This window comes from Gekko japonicus, unplaced genomic scaffold (assembly GCF_001447785.1).
Source record: "Gekko japonicus isolate JY-2015 unplaced genomic scaffold, Gekko_japonicus_V1.1 scaffold400, whole genome shotgun sequence".
NCBI classification, from domain to species: domain Eukaryota; kingdom Metazoa; phylum Chordata; class Lepidosauria; order Squamata; family Gekkonidae; genus Gekko; species Gekko japonicus.
In genome coordinates, this window is record NW_015165246.1 from 667,931 (window position 1) to 685,920 (window position 17,990).

A 17,990-nucleotide genomic window follows, 5' to 3' on the forward strand; every position below is an offset into this window, starting at 1 on the left:
CTAAAATGGTTCAAAGGTTATTAAAAGAGAACCTACATTGTGTGTCTGATATTTTCTTTATAGAAAGTGGTGAATTTTTTTCCCATGAGAATGATGCCATCTCCTCCCTTATCACCTGGCTGAATCCTCATTTTGGCTTCCTCTCGTTGACCGACACTTTTACATCTATCGTAGTCAACTCTGTGCATAATAATATACTCTTTAAGCAACAAGAACAAGATGGGATGGAAAGAGAATTGTCCCTCCTAGTACTGGCCTGTGTGTACACTAAGGCCCGCCTAGCAATCCCTTTATGACCAGCTTGTCACCACGAATTTCTGGCTTTTTATGTGACCACCCCATTGCATTGAAACAGCCTCCCTGAGGCTATATTACCCCAGCCTTTTAGCTTGTAGAAAAGGCTGTAAATTTTAACTTTTCAGAGGGTTTTTTTGTTGGTTGGACTCTGAGACCATTTGTGGTTGAGCAGAAGCTGGAGGAAGTGACTGTTCTTAACTTTTGAGTTATATAATCATGCAGTGAAATTTTGATGTTTTTTAAAATAATTCTTAGGATTGTACAGATTGTCTGTTTTAATTTCTGTTGTCAGCCACCCTGCACTTTTTGGAAGGGCAGGAATAGAAATGTTATAAATAAACAAACAAGACTGAACTGATTTCAAACATCCAAATCTAATAAAAGAACAGTGTTCCAAATATATATTTGTGACTGCCAGGGGACGCCATTTGTACTGGATTGGAAAGAGAAGTCTCATAAACTCAAAAAGACCATACTTGTACAAAGGGAACTGTGCGTTCTGTTGATTTTGGGTAACCCATTGAGTTTCTCGTATGTCCTTCATCTGTAAGAGGGAGCTGTCAAATGTGTGTAAAACACCATCTGCGAGGGTATATTCTCAAAGGCGGAAGGCTGGGGTAATCCTCGTGATCATTTTTGTTGGAAAAGAAATGTCTGGTTTTTCTTTCTTTTTTTTAATTTCCTCAAATGCTTGGCTAACTAAGTGGAAAACAATTTTACTTGGAACTTCTGTATTGTTCCAGTGCTGTGACATCACTTTCTATCTATGTTTTATGTCACAGAGGACCCCAGATGCTTGGCTTAGCAATTAGATACAATTTTTGCTTGCTTTCTTGCTTTCCCCACGCTGCTTCCTACATAGCGGCACAGTATGTGGAACAAGAGCTAAGGCTGTGGTATCAAGCAGTCTTTAGTTTGGCTTAACTTGGGGCTCATGCCCTCCTCTAAATTTAACTTGAGTTAAGTTTGTCATGCTGAACTCTGCTATGTTCCTTCCTAAACTGGTTTGGCATGTGTTGACCACATTTGTTTGGAATTTTTGTTTGTTTGTTTGTCAGTTGACACATATTTTAAGTTACAGTGTGCATAACCACAAGCAACACATTATGATGGTTCAGTTTCCAGTGAGGGTTTTCAGTTCGCTTCTCTGCTAATACAGTTTTCTCTGCTGCAAGCCAAGTGGCATTTGGTCATTGCAGGAATCAGGCGAAAACCTGAAGGGTTCTGAGGAACATGTGAGCAATGGCTGATATATCCACGGGTTAGACAGTCGGGTTAAGCTGGTAGATTAAATTGCTGGATGCATGAAAATTGAAAACTATCAAGTTTTAAAGTTCTTTAATTTTTTTTAAAAAAAATGAGAGTTCTACAGAGATTATGAAGCTGAAATTCATTTCTTTGGGGGGGGGATATATCCGAATAAGAACATGACTTTAGAAAACAAAACTAGAACTTGATGCTAAGGCACCACTGCATCAGTTTAACAGCAATTCCACCAACAGCCAAAGGGGCTTCGTGGTTAGAGAGTCCAACTAAGATCTGAGAGGTTCTGATTCGAATTCCCATTCTGCCACAGAGCTGCATGACCTTGGACCCACCACGCAGGGTGGTTGTGGTTAAGGCTGCCAAGTATCCGGTACTGACCTGGGGACAGGCCAGTATTTTCACTAACTGTCCGGGAAAAAGCTGATAGAGTACTAGGCATTTCAATGTGCAGTGGTTCCCCCCCCCCCCGTTTCCTCCTAATAGTCAGTGAAAATACTGGACTTGCAGGTGAGCGATCCCCAACGTGGTGCCCGATGACACCTTCCCTGGCACCTGCCAAGTGGTTTTAGAGAGTGGTGGGACCAGGTGGGGCTTTTGCTCAGCAAAGCTTATCAAGATTTTATTGACTGTGCATTTGGCACCACCTGCAATGGGGTGAACGGCAATTTTCACCAATTCCACCCTTCCCCTGTAGACCCACATGTTCCCAGGGATCCACTAATTCGCCGAAGCACCGTTTCAGGAGGTATAGAAGGCTACAGTGGGAAGTGGGAGGCAGGAACTTTGCCTTTATCTGGCATGGCTCCACTGCTGCTACTTAGGCTCTATTCCCGAGTCCTTTAGGGATGTCCTCCAGGATTTTGTGGTCTCCCCTTTGCTGGTGGAGCTGTAGATTAAGCACAGCAGCAATGTGGCTCCCATGTGGCAAATCCCCTCACCGTTTCTGTGCTCCAGCACCCTGGCGACCCCCCTCCCCCAGGCCACCAGGGCTTTTGCAGTTTCCTCTTTAAATGGCACTGGAATATCATTGTTTTGACATGCTGTTGCAGCTGTAGGTGTAGCAAGTCCTCTGAGTTCCCAACTTTCATTAAAGAAAAAAGTCCCTTTGGTTGTACATATGTGCCTTTTTCCTTAAATCTCTGCCAGGTAAGGGGATAGAGACTTATTTTTTTAATTAAAGTTGAGAATTCAGAAGACCTACTACGTCTAGGCCATTTTTGCACAGATTATCTGCCCTGAGTTCAATGTTTTGCAAAAGCAGATTTTTTTTCCCCTCCAGCATCCACTCCCCACAGCACTGTGGTACTTTTCTCTTATTCTCTAACCTGCTTTGCTCTGAAGTTTTTGGAGGAAAACATAGTAAAGCCTGGGTGGCTGTTTGTGTGGACAGGAAAATTTGGATTTTTCCAGCCCACATGGCAGCCATTTCCCCCTGACCCTATCTCTGCGGCAGCCATTCCTACCCCACCACCACCACCACTAGAGAACTTTTTATTTTAAAAAAAATGTTTCCCACCCTTGGCTTTACTGTGATCTTTCCCAAAACTTCCTAGCAAAGCAGGTTCGAGAAAGACTGGAGAAAAGCCAGGGAAACCCACTAAGGTAGCCAGGTCCACCCTGGCCACCGGCAGGGGATGAGGGGAGTAGGGTTGCCAGATCCAGGTTGGGAAACCCCCGGAGACTTGGGGATGGAGCCTGGGGAGGACAAGGGGACCTCAGTGGGGTACAGTGCCATACAGAGTCCACCCTCCAAAGCACTCATCTTCTCCAGGGGGACTGATCTCTGTAGCCTGGAGATTAGGTGTAATTCCAGGGGATCCCCAGGCCCCACCTGGAGGCTGGCATCCCGAAAACATGATGCTGTAGGGAAGCAGGGGGGAAATCTGCTTCCCAAAAAGCATTGAACTTGAGCAGATAAACCATGTGGAAGCCATAGTATTCTTTCCCTTTACTCCTGCAAATCCCCCTTAGTATGGTTGCCAACCTTCAGGTGGTACCTGGAGGTCTCCTGCTATTATATTTGATCTCCAGGCAATCAAGATCAGTTCCCCTGGAGGAAATGGCTGCTTTGGAGAGTGGACCCTATGGCATTGTACTAGAGTTGCCACCTCTGGTTTGGGAGATACCTGGAGATTTGGGGGTGGAGGCTGGGGAGGGTGGGGTTTGGGGAGGGGAGAGACTTGAATGGAATATAATGTACAGAGTCTACCTTCCAAAGTGGCCATTTTCTCCAGGTGAACTGATCTCTGTTGCCTGGAGATCAGTTGTAATAGCAGATCTCCAGTCACCACCTGGAGATTGGCAAGCCTACATTATACCCTGTTTAAGCCCCCCCCCCTCTCCCCAGGCTCCACAGCCCAAATCTCCAGGTATTTCCCAATCCAGAGCTGGCAACCCTACCCGTTAGAGATATACCAACAGACAACTGGACTGCTGACGCTTTCCTATACAACTAGGCTGTTCTTGCTTCAAAGCACAGGTCATTTTTTGTTTGGTTTTTTTGTTAATTTGCATGCTTGCATGCTTCCCTTATTGTGTAGCCTGGCCGCACAAACATTTTTGAACTTCAGTGTTGTCTGAGCAGGTATTTTTGTGTGACAATCGGTGGTTAATTGAATTGGTGTCAAATGGCTGCAGAGTCTGAAAAAGTTTGATGGATTTCAGTCATTACACTTTGTTGGTGGGGGGCGGGGGGAGAGAAAAACTATTAATTTAACTGATGGGGATATTAAGCTTTGGCCCTGACAGTTCAGGTTAAAGAGCTACCAGTGATATAAGGCTCTCTTTTCTTCTCTCGGGTCCTTGATTTTGAGCCCCGTCCATGTTATGCCATCAGGAATAAATCAAGCACATTTTGGCACAGTTAGCTGTCTCTGTTTAGCAAAGGCATGGGACTCAACTGACACCAATGCTTAATCGCCTTAATCTGAGAAAAAAGAGGCGGGTGGGGAGAAGGAGAGAGAGAGAGAAAGTGAGATGGGCATCTCTTCTTCCAGGTCAGTCAGAGAGGTCAGTGGTAAGATCATGGGGTGGAATTTTCTCTGCAGCTAAGTGCTCTAGGCCTGACCCGGGAGCAAATGCCTTCAGCTTACTAGGCTTTCATTACTTCCTCCTATGCGGTGTATTATAATGACTGGGAATTTGTGGTCTTCACAGGCCCTTATCCATTTAAAATGGCCTTGTCAAGTTGTTGAATCACCTAGCCTGCGGACTGATAAACTGTTATGTTAAAGATTGTTGTTGGGAATCCCAGCTAAGTTACACTGCTCTTTGCATTGAAGCACTGCAAGGTATTTTTTTAAATCATTAACAAATTAATCCTCACAATGTTTCTCTGGGATCAAGACTATTTGGGGGGGGGGCCTGTCACCACCTTTCATGAATTAAGAAGTCTGAGGTTGGGAACTTAGTCCAGAATCAAGGCTAACTAGGGTTGCCAAGTCCGGACTTACCTGCCGGCGGGGGACTTTGGGTTTGCTCCCGGTGTGCCGCGTGCACGTCACTTCCCTGTGACGTCATGACGCCGGACACGCTGGGGGCGGGGCACAGCCATTTGAGGGGAAAACTCTATGTTTTCCCCTCAAATGGCTGTGCCCCGCCCCCAGCGTGCCCGGCGTCATGACGTCACAGGGAAGTGACGTGCACGCAGGGGTGGGGTTTCCCTCGAAGCCCGATTCTGCAGGGGCAGAAACCGGGCCTCCAAAGCGGGGGGATATCCGCCCCCCGGGGGATTTGGCAGCCCTAAGGCTAACACGTGAAAGGGAACACAGGATGCCTCCATTTTGTGTATTTCATCTCCAACTCTGATTGAAGCCTGGGTGACCTCAGACCGCTTACAGTCCCCTCAGGACTCCCTCAGCCCCGCCTGCCTCACAAGGTGCCTGTTGTGGGGAGAGGGAAGGGAAGGACAATTGTAAGCCACTTTGAGACTCCTGGCAGAGAAAAGTGTGGTCTAAAAACCTAATAATGATGATGATGATAATTAATGACCCCCCCCCCACTGCTGTGTGCATGGTAGAGTGATAGGAAATACCCAACAGGTATGATCGTTTTATTTATTTAAAATATTTATGGATTGTCATTCCCTAACGTGGTTTATGAAAACATGCTGTGGCAGGCAAACCTTAAAAACAATAAAACCATAAAAGGCGTTACTCCATCAAAAAAAACCTGCAGCCTTAGTCCATAGCCACGTAATGGTGATAAAATCAAAAGAAAGTCCTTTGAAACAATACTCCTTTCCTTAAATATGGGCAAGAGGGGCAATTCTCACCTCTGCTGCAATCCTGTCCTGCAGCATTGAGGGAAGGGGGAAACCTGGATTAGTTGTCGCAGATCAGATCTCTCCACGGAAGGAAATACCAAGGAGACACTGGTGAGAAGAACATTAGACTAAGGGTCAAACTAAACATAACGTTGTCACATGGTTGCCACAGGAATTTGCAGCCATATACCGGCTGCAAGTTCCCCATGGGAACCCTGTTAAGCAGCGCCCGTAGGGACCCAGTTGTGGTCAGGACTTTGGCATGGGGGAGGAGGGGCTCCTGCCTTCCATCCTGCACTGTTTTCCTGGCCTGAAGCAGCACCAGGGGAAGTTATTTGCCTTGGTGGGAGGCTGCACATGCAAGCATTCAGAGTACGTGCATCCACCTGGATGGGGCAAATAATGCCTCCCCAGGCCATTTCAGCTCTGGGAAATGACACGAAAGGGTGTGTAGGAGCCACTCCTCAACGCAGCCCTGATCTGAATCAGGCCCCTGCAGCACTTTCATACAGAGTTCCCAGTGGAAACTCACAGCTGCAGTACAGCTGCCAGTCCCCATCGGGAACTTGCGTAAAAAATGTCACATCTAGATCGGCCCTAAAGCAGATAATTCCAGATAGATTGCTGAGTTTGTTTGTAGCAGCAGAACAGAACAGGAATCCAGCAGCTCCTTAAAAACTTAACTTATTTTAGCATAAGCTTTCATCAGTCAGAGGCTCACTTCATCAAACTAGACCCATAGAAGTCGGTGGAACTTGCACCAAAGGAACAAAGGAAAGCAACTTTCTTTGGTGTAGAAGCGTAAGCATCTACACAGACACAGTACGTTGGACCAAATTCTTCATCTGGCATAACTGAAAAGCATCCAAGGACTTGTCGGCCAGGGTTCAACACTAAAGCAGAAGCAGTCTTCATAGGAAAAGATGCAGTGTTGCAGGAGTCGTACTCTATTTTCCTTAGCATGAACCATGACAACCAAGCATTGCCCAGGATAATCTACATCAGGCAGCTGAACATATCTTTGTGTATCAGTACTGTGTGTTTTATGGGTCATGAAAATGTCTTGAAGCAGAAGCACCACCGAGAGGGCCAATTCTCTCTTTCTTCGCGACCGCCATCAAAACCCTCTTTCCTTTGTGGAAAGCGGTGTTAAAATGCTCCCCAGGGGGAAGGATCACCTTTTTGACTAGCACACACACACACACTGCCTGCTTGGGGAATAGCTTTTTATTGGCAGCCATGAGTGCAGAGTAGCCACCCGCACTGGCACTAATTTTTCAGAAAGAAAAGTGAATATACAAAATAATTTTTTAAAAAAAGAATTGACTCTCTTATAGCAGGATGCAGATAACAATCCTATTGCTCTACAAACAAATACAGTAAGTTGAACCATACCTCAGAGGCAAATTAGAGTGCTGTAGAGGCCGTGAGCGAAGAACTGCAACTTGTGAATGGGCTGCATTTCACCTCCATGAAACAGATTAAAGGAAGTTAAGGAGGCCTTCTTGTATTTGGGGAGGAACCTCAGGTAAGATGGGGTTGGTGTCAAGCAGGGGTCATTTGGGGGGGGACGCGGGGGGACGCCATCCCCCCGGGTGAGGTGCGGGAGGGCGGGGCCTGGAGCTCCCTGCTGGTGCCCACTGGAGGTCGCCGCCGGCTGTGGGGAGGACACACTTCCGGTGATGTCAGGGTGTGTGGCATATGCTAGTGAGTTATGCTAATGAGTCCCCCTAGCTCTTTTTCTACGAAATGACCCCTGGTGTCAAGGTAATTGTTTTGTGAGCAATCAGTCCTGAAGATCGTGGTGTGAGGTAAAGTAGCAGTTATTCTGATTAAAAGCAAGACTTGTGACAAGAGATAGGAAAGCCACTGAATTCCTCTCACCTGTGAGATTTTTTTGGTACATGCCAGTTCCCCCCTGTTTCCCCAGCAGGGGATGGGGGTAGGTTGGGAAACTCCTTGAGATTTGGGGATTGAACCTGAGTGGGACAGGCCCCTCTGGGGGAGGGGGATGCCATAGAGTCCACCCTCCAAAGCATCCATTTTCTCCAGGGGCACTGTTACAGATGAGCTGTAATTCTGAGAAATCCCCAGGAGGCCCCATCAGGAGGCTGGCATCCCTACTTGTTAAACTTGATCATTCAGTGTCCGCCTTCATTCCAAACAGCCTGATTGTTTGGGTTTTGATTGGGCCTCTGCTAACTCTGAGTCTACATGGAGAGTTGACCTTCTGGCATCCGGATCTTCCTCCCGTTGCCGTCACCTCTCCCCACTCTGTGTCATTCGCTTCCATTTCCTCAGAGCATTACAAGAATTTGTTGAATATAATATGCAGGGTCAACACTGAGGATCTGTCTGATTGCTCTTTCCTTTTTCTGTGCCTCTTGGGGAAATGTGTTGCTTTTAACCATGCCGGTAGCCCAAAACTGTCATTATGCCAGTAAATGTTGCTAACAAAGGTAAAGCACAACATGGAGGTAGCAAGTCGAGAAATCCAACAGAAGTCTAAAGTGTCCCAAGACTGCAATGGCATGTTGACTTTCAGGCATACATTTGTGGAATGCTAGATAGATGTAATGGTCAACCATTTCACTTCTATCAGAAAGCAGGATGTCTTACTTAAGAAAATAATTGATTTTGCAGTACAGTCCTGTACATGTTTACTCAGACATAAATCTCACTCAGTGGGGCTTACTCCCAGGTTACTGTTCTTAAGAATATTCATTTTTTTAATCCAACTTCCTTACTGAAACTCAAGACAAATTACAGTTATAAAAAACAATGCAGTAAGTGAAGACTTCCGGTTTCGGCGACTTGCAGGTGGGTGTGCTCCATCACAGCTCTGATGTGAGCGCCCCGCAAACGTGCCGATGGGGGGGTCCGAGTTGATCTTGTACCCCCCCTGACCCCTTGTAGGGGGGGTCTCAGCCTGGGGCGCGAGAGGTGCCTCTCCCAAGGTGGAAGCCAAAGGATTGAAGCACCTTTTTGCCCCGATAGGCCCCCGTGGCACGGAGCCAGCATGACACTAAGAGGTGCACACCGGACAGAGTGCACAAGGATGCCGAGAAACGATCATCTCTACATGCCAAGCGAACACAAGTACAAATGTGAGTGAAGCCATGATCCAGCAAACCATCGATAAATCGCTACTAGTAAAGCTGCCCCAAACAAGCGGAAGGGGGAGGGGAATGCCCGATCCTGAAATGACTGAGTTTAAAGCAGGAGGCTGAAAGGGCAGCTTGAAGAAAGCAGATTATGATGAAGTGTGTGGTGGACCAGCAAGAAAATGATAAATTCCAGATTTACGGAGAACTTTTAAACTTTCCTCTTGTGTAAACAATGACGCAGTGAGCAGAAAAAATGGCGTTGAAAGCAAAACTTATAATACGAACTGCCAGCACAGCATCGCTGGCTACCAGACCGGAAGTAACCACAGACTTTCCCAAACTGACTGCTGTAGCTTTGTGCCCTCTACTGGATCAGATGACCAACTTTAACATCAAGCTGGATACGTTGCAAAAGGAATTCAAAGAAATTTCAGCAAGAAAGAAATAAAGCGGATGTTCCTGAAACAACAACAGAAAGTGGAAGAGGGACCTGAGAAAGTGGAGGAGAACAAAGACACAGAAGAAGAAGAAGAGAACGATGGGGAAGGCTGTGATACCATCTTGAAAAGTCTGGCAAAACTTTTTGATCCTGAAGCAGAACTAGGTGCTTTTGCCACTAAACCATCTAAAAGCTAATTTGGACTTTGATAAGAAGGAAGGAAATTGCAAAACATATTAACTCTGATAGCCTGTTGTTTATTTTTAATGCATAACTTTAATTCTATGATATTTACACCTTAGTTAAAAAGATTGTGATTGCTTGCTTGACACTTTTGCATTAGTAATCTTCATGTTTCACTACTAAGATAACAGAGATGTATCAACAACCTTATATTTCTGTATTATGGATTCTTGTTACTCCTTATTTTAGGTTCTTCCATTACCCTGACCCTGTAGTTTTGTAGATTAGAAAATAAAAAAAATTAAAAGACAAAAAACAATGCAGTAAGTATCAGTATAAAACTGGATTGCACAATTAAACAGTATAATAAAAACAATATAACATATCCCATAAACTGGATTTCACAATACAATATTATTTCATTTATTTTATTTGACACATCTTTCACCATTCCCCGCCCAGGAGGCATGAAGTGGAAAACTGCGCAGAAAGTCTTGTGGCACTTGCAAATAGGGTTGCCATCTTCCATGTGGAATACAGAAAAAGAAAAAACATCCATGGGACGACCCAATTAAGTGTGAGAGGAAAGATCTTCAATTTAAATGCATAAATAATAAATGGCAAACAGCTCAAAAGGTATAGAGTCCGCTGTATATAAGTCCATGCAAAAAGTCCAAGAGGATCCACAGAAGAAAGACTGGACTCGTGATGTGAATGTAGAGTAGAAGTTGCAAATTTATTCAAATAAATTTGCCCAATGAATGGGAGATTGATATGTGGTGCCTGGGCAGGAAGTAAGCAGTAGCAAGTGTAACAGTTATAGAAACTGACGGTGTATAAGAGGTTGACTTGTAATGGGGGATTTAGGCATTTTATTTTGTAGCAAGTTCCTTTTGTGACCAAAAGTTTGTTTTGGTTATAGATTAATGCTTTGATCTGAAGAAGAATATTTAGAAAAGAGGAAAATAAGAAATCTGGAAACCTCTTTATCAATGTGGCTGTACTTGAATAAATGTACAACTTCTACTCTACATTCTGTGGATCCTCTTAGACTTTTTGCATGGACTTACAGTGGACTCTATACCTTTTTTGCTGCTTGCCATTTATGCATTTAGATTGAAGAGCTTTCCTCTCATCCCATGGACTTTTTTTCTTTTTCTTTATTCTATTTCTGCACATATCTATTTATTTAAAACATTTATCCCACTTGTCCTGGGGGAAAATGGCTGTTTGGAAGGTGTTTGGAAGGTGGACGGTATGGCATCATGCCCTACCAAGGACCATTTCCTCCCTAAACCCCACCCTCCTCTGGCTTCACCCTCAAATCTCCAGGTATTCCCAAACCCAGAGTTAGCAACCCTTCTTGCGAAGAGTGTTCATGTTCACGAATCCATGATGGAATTCACACCAAACCTCTCTGCCCGAACTCCTCTCCCCACACCCTTGTGATCTTCCCCTTAAGAATTCCCATTATAATTTCCTTTCACATATCTAAAGAAGTGAACTATGACTCACGAAAGCTCATACAGAAATAAATGTTGTTCGTCTTTATGGTGCCACTGGTCTTTTGAGCCTTGATGGATAGGAGAAAGGAGTACTGTAATTATGAGGCCCACAGAAAATCCAGGTAGCTGCAGGCCTTTGCTGTTCAAAGATAGGCTTGCAGATGGGTCCTCTCAGTGGTTTTTAAACGTGGTGGTGGGAAGTAACTGGTGCAGCATAACTGAGGCCTTTGTAAGTGAATTCCAGGGCCCCTCATGACGTGCTTTATAAGTTGTGTGATCAGAGAGCTGACAGCGATGTCTGTTATAAAGCTCCTGACCAGAGACACTAGGGGTCTCTTGGCCAGCCTTTGCCGTTTGAACTGTTGAAGTGCCCAAGGGGCTGTCCTCCTCTTCATTTGCTGTGGAGATAGGAAAATGGCAGCTCTTCATGTTTCCAAGAGGCAGCAAAATAAACTTTGTCATAATGGTCAACATGTGAAGCTGCCCTATACCAAGTCAAAGTATTGATCTCACTAGCTGAGGGTTGTCTACTTTGACAGGCTCCAGCTTTCCATGGTATCAAGCATGGAACAACCAACAACAACCCAGAATTTCTCAATACCCACTTCCTGAGTTCTTTTTCTAAATGGACATGCCAAAGATTGAACCTGGACATGCATGTGCTTTGCCACGGAACCACAGCATCTCCCTCAATCTCAAAAAGTAACCTCAAAAGTTTATTTATGGGATTATGAGAAAAGGATTTCTGAATTTCTTTGCTGGATTTGGTTTGCGACAAACAGGACCACGGTGTGTAATAGCCAGTGAAACAGTAAATCACTTAGCCAATTATTATATGCTGTAGACCCAGTCACATTAGAGCTTGCTATAGGAGCTCCCCAGTCACCAGAATCTAAGTGCGGTAGCGCACATCAAAAATCGTATAAGAATTAGCATTTTGAAATATGGCTTGCAGCACTTCATTCTAATGAAGAAATAAGTACAGAATGCCAAACCTGATGAAGGACACGCAAACGGATAGTGTACTAGAACTCCGTCGTTTGTCTGTAACTAGTACTGTATTACTTTGTATGTACTGCTAAGCTTTATATCACATACTGTAGCGTTATTGTTAATAACTGAATTCTCAACATTGCATATAAAAGCCAACAAATATTGTTTAATTGTACACGGTGATTTACTGTTTCACTAGATTTGGTTTGCGGCCTAATCGACAGACTTTGTGCTTCCTGCATTTGCTGACTGTAAACAGTACTACTCCAGAATACTACATTGGCATGGTGAGAAGGCATGCTACAGCATAACACTGTACGTCTCTGCAGCAATAAGTGTTATAAAGTCTACACCCACATGTTTTTACATGGTCTTCCCCTCCTTCTCAGGCAGGAAGGAGGATTATTTAAAGCAGTCATGTAATAACTTAGTAGGTGTACAGGCAGCACATAAAGCGTTAATGCTTTTCTGCCATATGGTGAGCATAGGAACTAGGCCCTTAACAGGTTGAGGTATAGGGATACCAGACCCCTGGTGGAGATGGGGGACTCCTGCTTTCAGCCTCCGCCACTGATCAGCTAGCTGATGGGGTAGAATTACCCCCCCCCCCAAAAAAAGGAGGAATGCTTGGAAATTAACCCAATGTGCCTATGTGACCTGGAAGTGACATAAACACATCAGGGGGTGGCACTCTAGGTTTTGGGCAAAACTCTATGGTAGAAGCTAATTCTACCATAGAGTTTTGCCCAAAAACCAGAGTGTTCCCCCCCCCAACATGTCTACGTCCTTTCTGGGTCACGTGGGCACATCGCATTAATTTCTGGTGTTCCTCCCAGCTCCTCGTAAGTGTACCCCCATCCCCCTCTGGCTGATCCAAGGGACCTGGCAACCCTGTTGAGGTACCAAGGGGCACGTGCTGTTGTTGAGTAGTGATATTCTCAATCTCCAATCTGTTATTTGAGAACAATCAAACCTCAATGGTTCAAGCTCAGCTTAATTTAAAAACTGCAGCTCCGTGTCTACCGAAACTGTGCTTGGGATTCCATGACTGAGCTTGTGTTTGCCTCTTTTGCAGCAAATGTCATGTACTTGGCAAGTCAAGAGATGAGGAAGGTTGTGGAGAGAGACAGCAGTACCATTAAAAAGCACTTAAAGAAGGTAATCCTTTACTCTTTGCATTGTTTTCATTGGCTAGACAGTTGCCAGCAGTTGTTGTTTATGCTTTTCAAAGAGCTTTGCTTTTTCCAAAATTTCCGTATTGATCTCACTGTCAACGTGTGGGATTGGCCTGCGTGTATTTATTTGAAAGAGGGGTTGTTTTATTTTTAATTCTATCTTAGGGCCAAACTAGACAATACAGCATCTGTGGGGATGACAACACCATTGTGCCACCTGGAATTTCCTCACTTTACAAGCACCACGAGGGCCTAATTCTGCTTGGGACCGTGGAGAGATGGGGAGGGTCCTGTCTCCCCCCCTACACTGTTGGGGTTTTGCAAACAGAAGAGCGGGAAGGAGACCGGAGACCCTCCCCTGCGCCACAGTCCCGAGCAGCATCAAGCCCCTGCTATATTGGTAAGGTGAGAGAATCCCACCAGGAAGATGGCAGGTGCATCGTGGTTGTTCCCAGGGACATGGTAGGCTCTAGCCCTTAGCCTGCAGCATTCAAAGTTACTGGCAACAATATGAACCAAATAAAAACAACAAAAAGCAAGTAAAAAGACAGTCATCATCCCAGCATCTTGGAGAACTAGTGTAAACAGCAAGGGCTTCTGCAGCTTTCTTTCGTTTTAGCAGAGATGAGCAGTGATGAGCCTCCAAGGGCAGGCTTTTTTAAAGACTCTGGCCGTGCAATGCCAAGCAGAGTTAACATTCTTCTGAGCCCATTGACTTCAGTAGGCTTAGAAGGGCTGCGACTCTGCTTAGGAATACACTGTAAATCACAGGGCCGTGTCAGTGTTGATGTGGCCCCCTCCATGTAGACCCCAAACAAGCATCCCCATAGACTCCCCCTTCTAAAAGTTCCTGGTCACTAGGAAGCCAAAGAATCTAGGCCACCACGGAGAAGTCCCCGCTCCTACTCCTCACTGTGCTCACCTCCCCCCCATAGCGTCTGAGAATGACATGTCTGGAAATCCAGCACTTTGATTCGGTCTTGAAAGCTGATACACAGATGCTGTAGTTCGTGTAAAACAGCTTGAATATTTTCACATGACCATTTTTGTGCCCATCTGAACATTCTAGTCTGTCCTCCAGGGCTGCCCCCACGCATTGTTTAGTTACCTCACTTATACACCAACTTCTCTCACAAGTGGGGACCAAAAGTGGACTGCGACATCCTCCCTTCCTCCATTTTATCTTTGCAACAGCTCTGTGAGGTAAGGTAGGTGGAGAGGGCCTGATGGACCCCAAGCCACCAAGCAAACTTCCTTGGCAGAGACCGGATTTGAACCTGGGTCTGCCAGATCCTAGTCTGCCACTTTAAGCACCACACCATAACTGGCTCTCATTGCTCGATTCAACTGGTATCTGAGCTGCGTCGTGTCAGCACTTTAGCACTCCCCTAATGTGTCACAATCCCTGACCTGGATGGCCCAGGGTAGCCTGATCTTTTCAGCTTTTAGAAGCTAGGGAGGGTCAGCCTTGGTTAGTAATTGAATGGGAGACCACTAAGGAAGTCCAGGGTCTCTGTGCAGATGAAGGCAATGGCAAGCAGTCTCTTGCCTTGAAAACCCTACAGCATCACCATCAATCACCTGTGACTTGACGGCACTTTATGCGCAGTCGATATGTCACAATGAAGCACTAATAGGAATGCCTTTCATCCAACTCTTTTGTGCAAGTCAGATAACATGTTTATATGTCTGTCTGTCTGTCTGTCTATCTATCTATCTATCTATCATCTATCTATCTATCTATCTGGTACTTCTTTGTCCTGTCCTCTTCCTCCAAGATGCTCAGGGCAGCCCCTGTTTCATCTCCACGGCAGCCTCATGAGGTATGTTATAGACAGCGCTTGTGACTAGCCTAAGTTCCCCCAGCAAGTTTCATGGCAGTCTGGGAATTTTAAGCCGGGCGTCCCAAATCCCACTCAGACATGCCAACTGCCCTGCTCTGCCCTGGCACCATCCAATTTCTTTTTGATATGTTCTATGGATTTAAACTACTGAAATCAAAACTTGGCAGGCCACAGAATGTTGCTCTTGCTACTGCATCAATCCTTTCTTCTGTCAACATGGCTATTGACCTGGAGTGTTTAACGTAACAACGGCTCAACGACTGTCTTGTGGATCTGCTGTTTTCTCAGACCATTGCTGTGTGACGCGTGCACCCACTGACTTCACTGTACTTGGGATCGTTGTAAAACTCTCTTAACTTCCCTTGCTAAATTAGGGGCTATGGCAAGCAGCAAGTGTCTTGCAGGTGCTTTCGGCTATTTCCATCTGTTTTCCTTCACGACGTCAATCCAAGCAGTGCTTTGGCACCTGGGAGCCTTCTTTGAAAACGTGTGTTTTATTGGTTCCTCTGTGTCATTGCAATTTTAAAGCGGCAAGCCGTACCCAGGAAAATAAAAAGTTGAGGCAAAGTGAGCAAAAAGCTGGCAAGTGGCTGGTAAAGCAAAGGCAAGTGTGAAATTAAATGCCTTTCGTCTCTCCCACCCCTGCCACCACCACCCGATTCTTCCTTCTAATAATTTCTGTGAATGTGAAAATTAGGGGAGAAATGGGAGCTGGCGTGAGAAGTTATACCTGAAGCATCCTGACAGTAAAAGGAGGTTTGACTAATAAAGTGCTGGAAGTTTACAAGAACAGGAACTGTAGTCCAAGTTGCTCTACAGCTGGCAAGTTGTTGCTTTGCAAAATGTATGCTGTTTGGTAGTCAGCGTGATCATAAGTGTAAAGCCAATCTTAACACCTGACAATGCCAGCTGCTGTGGAAGAGAAAAAGTTATTTCTGGACTCCATTTGCATGTTGTGTGCTGAAAGAGGTGAGAGAAGAGACACTAAATTATTCCTGTCTTTCCAAGCCCAGTTTTACGGCATAATTAGTCTGAGTCGGGCAGCAAGAGGCAATATGGTTCTTTTCAAAATTGGGGCAGAAGTCCCAGGTACATGAGTGCTAATGGGTAAGGGGGACGGAACCATCTGTAGACATTTCTATGAGTTTAAAGTCATTCGTCATTAGCTATGGTGGGGCAACCTGCCCCTCCCCTCACTTCTTCCCAAGGCCTCACAATTTTTGGAGAGAAGCCAGGGGAGGCTGCATGCACCTGCCCTCCAAGATGCAAATTCACAGTTTGAAGTGCAGGCACACGGCCCCTGGCTTCTCCCTCAAAGCATTTAGGAGCTCCAGCCCACTCCCCTGGATCTTCTGGAGCACAGCCTTTGCACACGTGCCACAATGACATCACCCAGAAGTGACATCATCATGCTAGGCACGTTGTGCAGGGGATGCTCTAGCATTTGGCCAAAAACTCCGTGGTCACCATAGACGTTTTAGCCAAATGCTAGAACATCCCCCAAGCAATGTGCCCAGCGCAACGACGTCACCTCTGGGTGATGTCATCACGCCGAGCACGTCAGTCATGGTGGGGCTCTTCAGGGGCTTTCCCTACCGGCCAGTTGGCCGGCAGCAGATTGGGGGTCCTGAAATTGGGGGGGGAAACCCACCCCCATTAGGGGTTGGCAACCCTAGACAAGAGGCAGATCTTAACTGGTGGGCTGGATAATCTGGGAGGAGATGGGCCTTCAGGTACCCTGGCCCCAAGCCATTTTGGGCCGTAAAGGTAACAACCCGCACTTTGAATTGTACCTGGAAACAGATGGCCAGCGTAGATCTCTCAATACATGGGTGATACAGTCCCTGTAATCAGCCCCTAACATAGGGTTGCCAGCTCCAGGTTGGGAAATACTTGGAGATTTTTTTTTTGGGGGGGAGGGATTTTGACATTTCCAAACTGTTTCCAAAGGCAGTCCCAGGCAGAGCACATAACAGAAATCTAACTTGGATGTGATCAGAAGATGGATCACTATGGCCAGATCACGGCTGTAGCTGACAAGTCAGCTGGAGATGATAAAAATCACTATTGTGCCACAGAGGAGACCTGAGCTTCCAGCACCAACACTTTATTGGACTGTATTATATTGTTTTATCTTGTTTTTAATGTTGGCATTCGTGCCGTCTTGTTAGCCATCCTGAGCCTTTGGGGAGGGCGGGGTATAAATCTAATAAATAAATAAATAAATAGGCCAGGCCTAGTAGCACCCCCAGCCTTGTATTTCACCCAGTCAGCCAGATATTCCTGGAAGGCCTAAAAGCATGGCCTAGAGGCTAAAGCCTTCCTTAAGCACTGGTATTTAGAGCAATACTGCCTCTGAACATGGGTGCTCCTTCATGAATGTGCTTAATCCCCTTTTTAAGTCAACCACACCCATGGCAGTGAATTCCACAAGTGACTTGCTCATTGAGTGGAGAAGTACTACTTAAAACTTATACAAGGTGGCTTACAACCCTTTAGGTAAAACAATAAAAGTTTAACAAAAAAAAAAGTTTAAAACCAATAAAAAGATGAAATAGCAGCGGGGGGGAACATAAGAATGGGGTGGAAGTGTGAAGTCTATAAGCACAGCAGGTTGTAGAACTGTCCAGACAAATAACACACAAAACACATACATATAACAATTTTAAAAGGGGGAACCACAGCTAGGGATGCCGGCCTCCTGGTGGGGCCTGGGGATCCCCCAGAATTACAGCTCATCTCCAGACTGCAGAGATCAGTTCCTCTGGAGAAAATGGATGCTTTGGAGGGTGAACTTTGTGGCAAGGTACCCCACTGAGGTCCCTGTCTTCCCCAAGCTCCATACCCAAATCTCCAGGCATTTCCCAACCTGGATCTGGCAACCCTAACCCCCATCACCCACCGGGGGCCACGGAGG

The 17,990-nt window shown here is 45.6% G+C and overlaps 1 protein-coding gene across 1 annotated transcript in view; it reads left to right on the plus strand.

Annotated features, from left to right (window-relative positions):
* The window catches only part of LDAH (lipid droplet associated hydrolase), a 149,484-nt gene that overhangs the window by 125,807 nt on the left and 5,687 nt on the right, over positions 1 to 17,990 (plus strand). Inside the window, exon 6 of the mRNA XM_015410077.1 lies at positions 13,130 to 13,212. Within this exon, the coding sequence (XP_015265563.1) occupies positions 13,130 to 13,212 (83 nt within the window). The remainder of the gene's footprint in view (positions 1 to 13,129; positions 13,213 to 17,990) is intronic.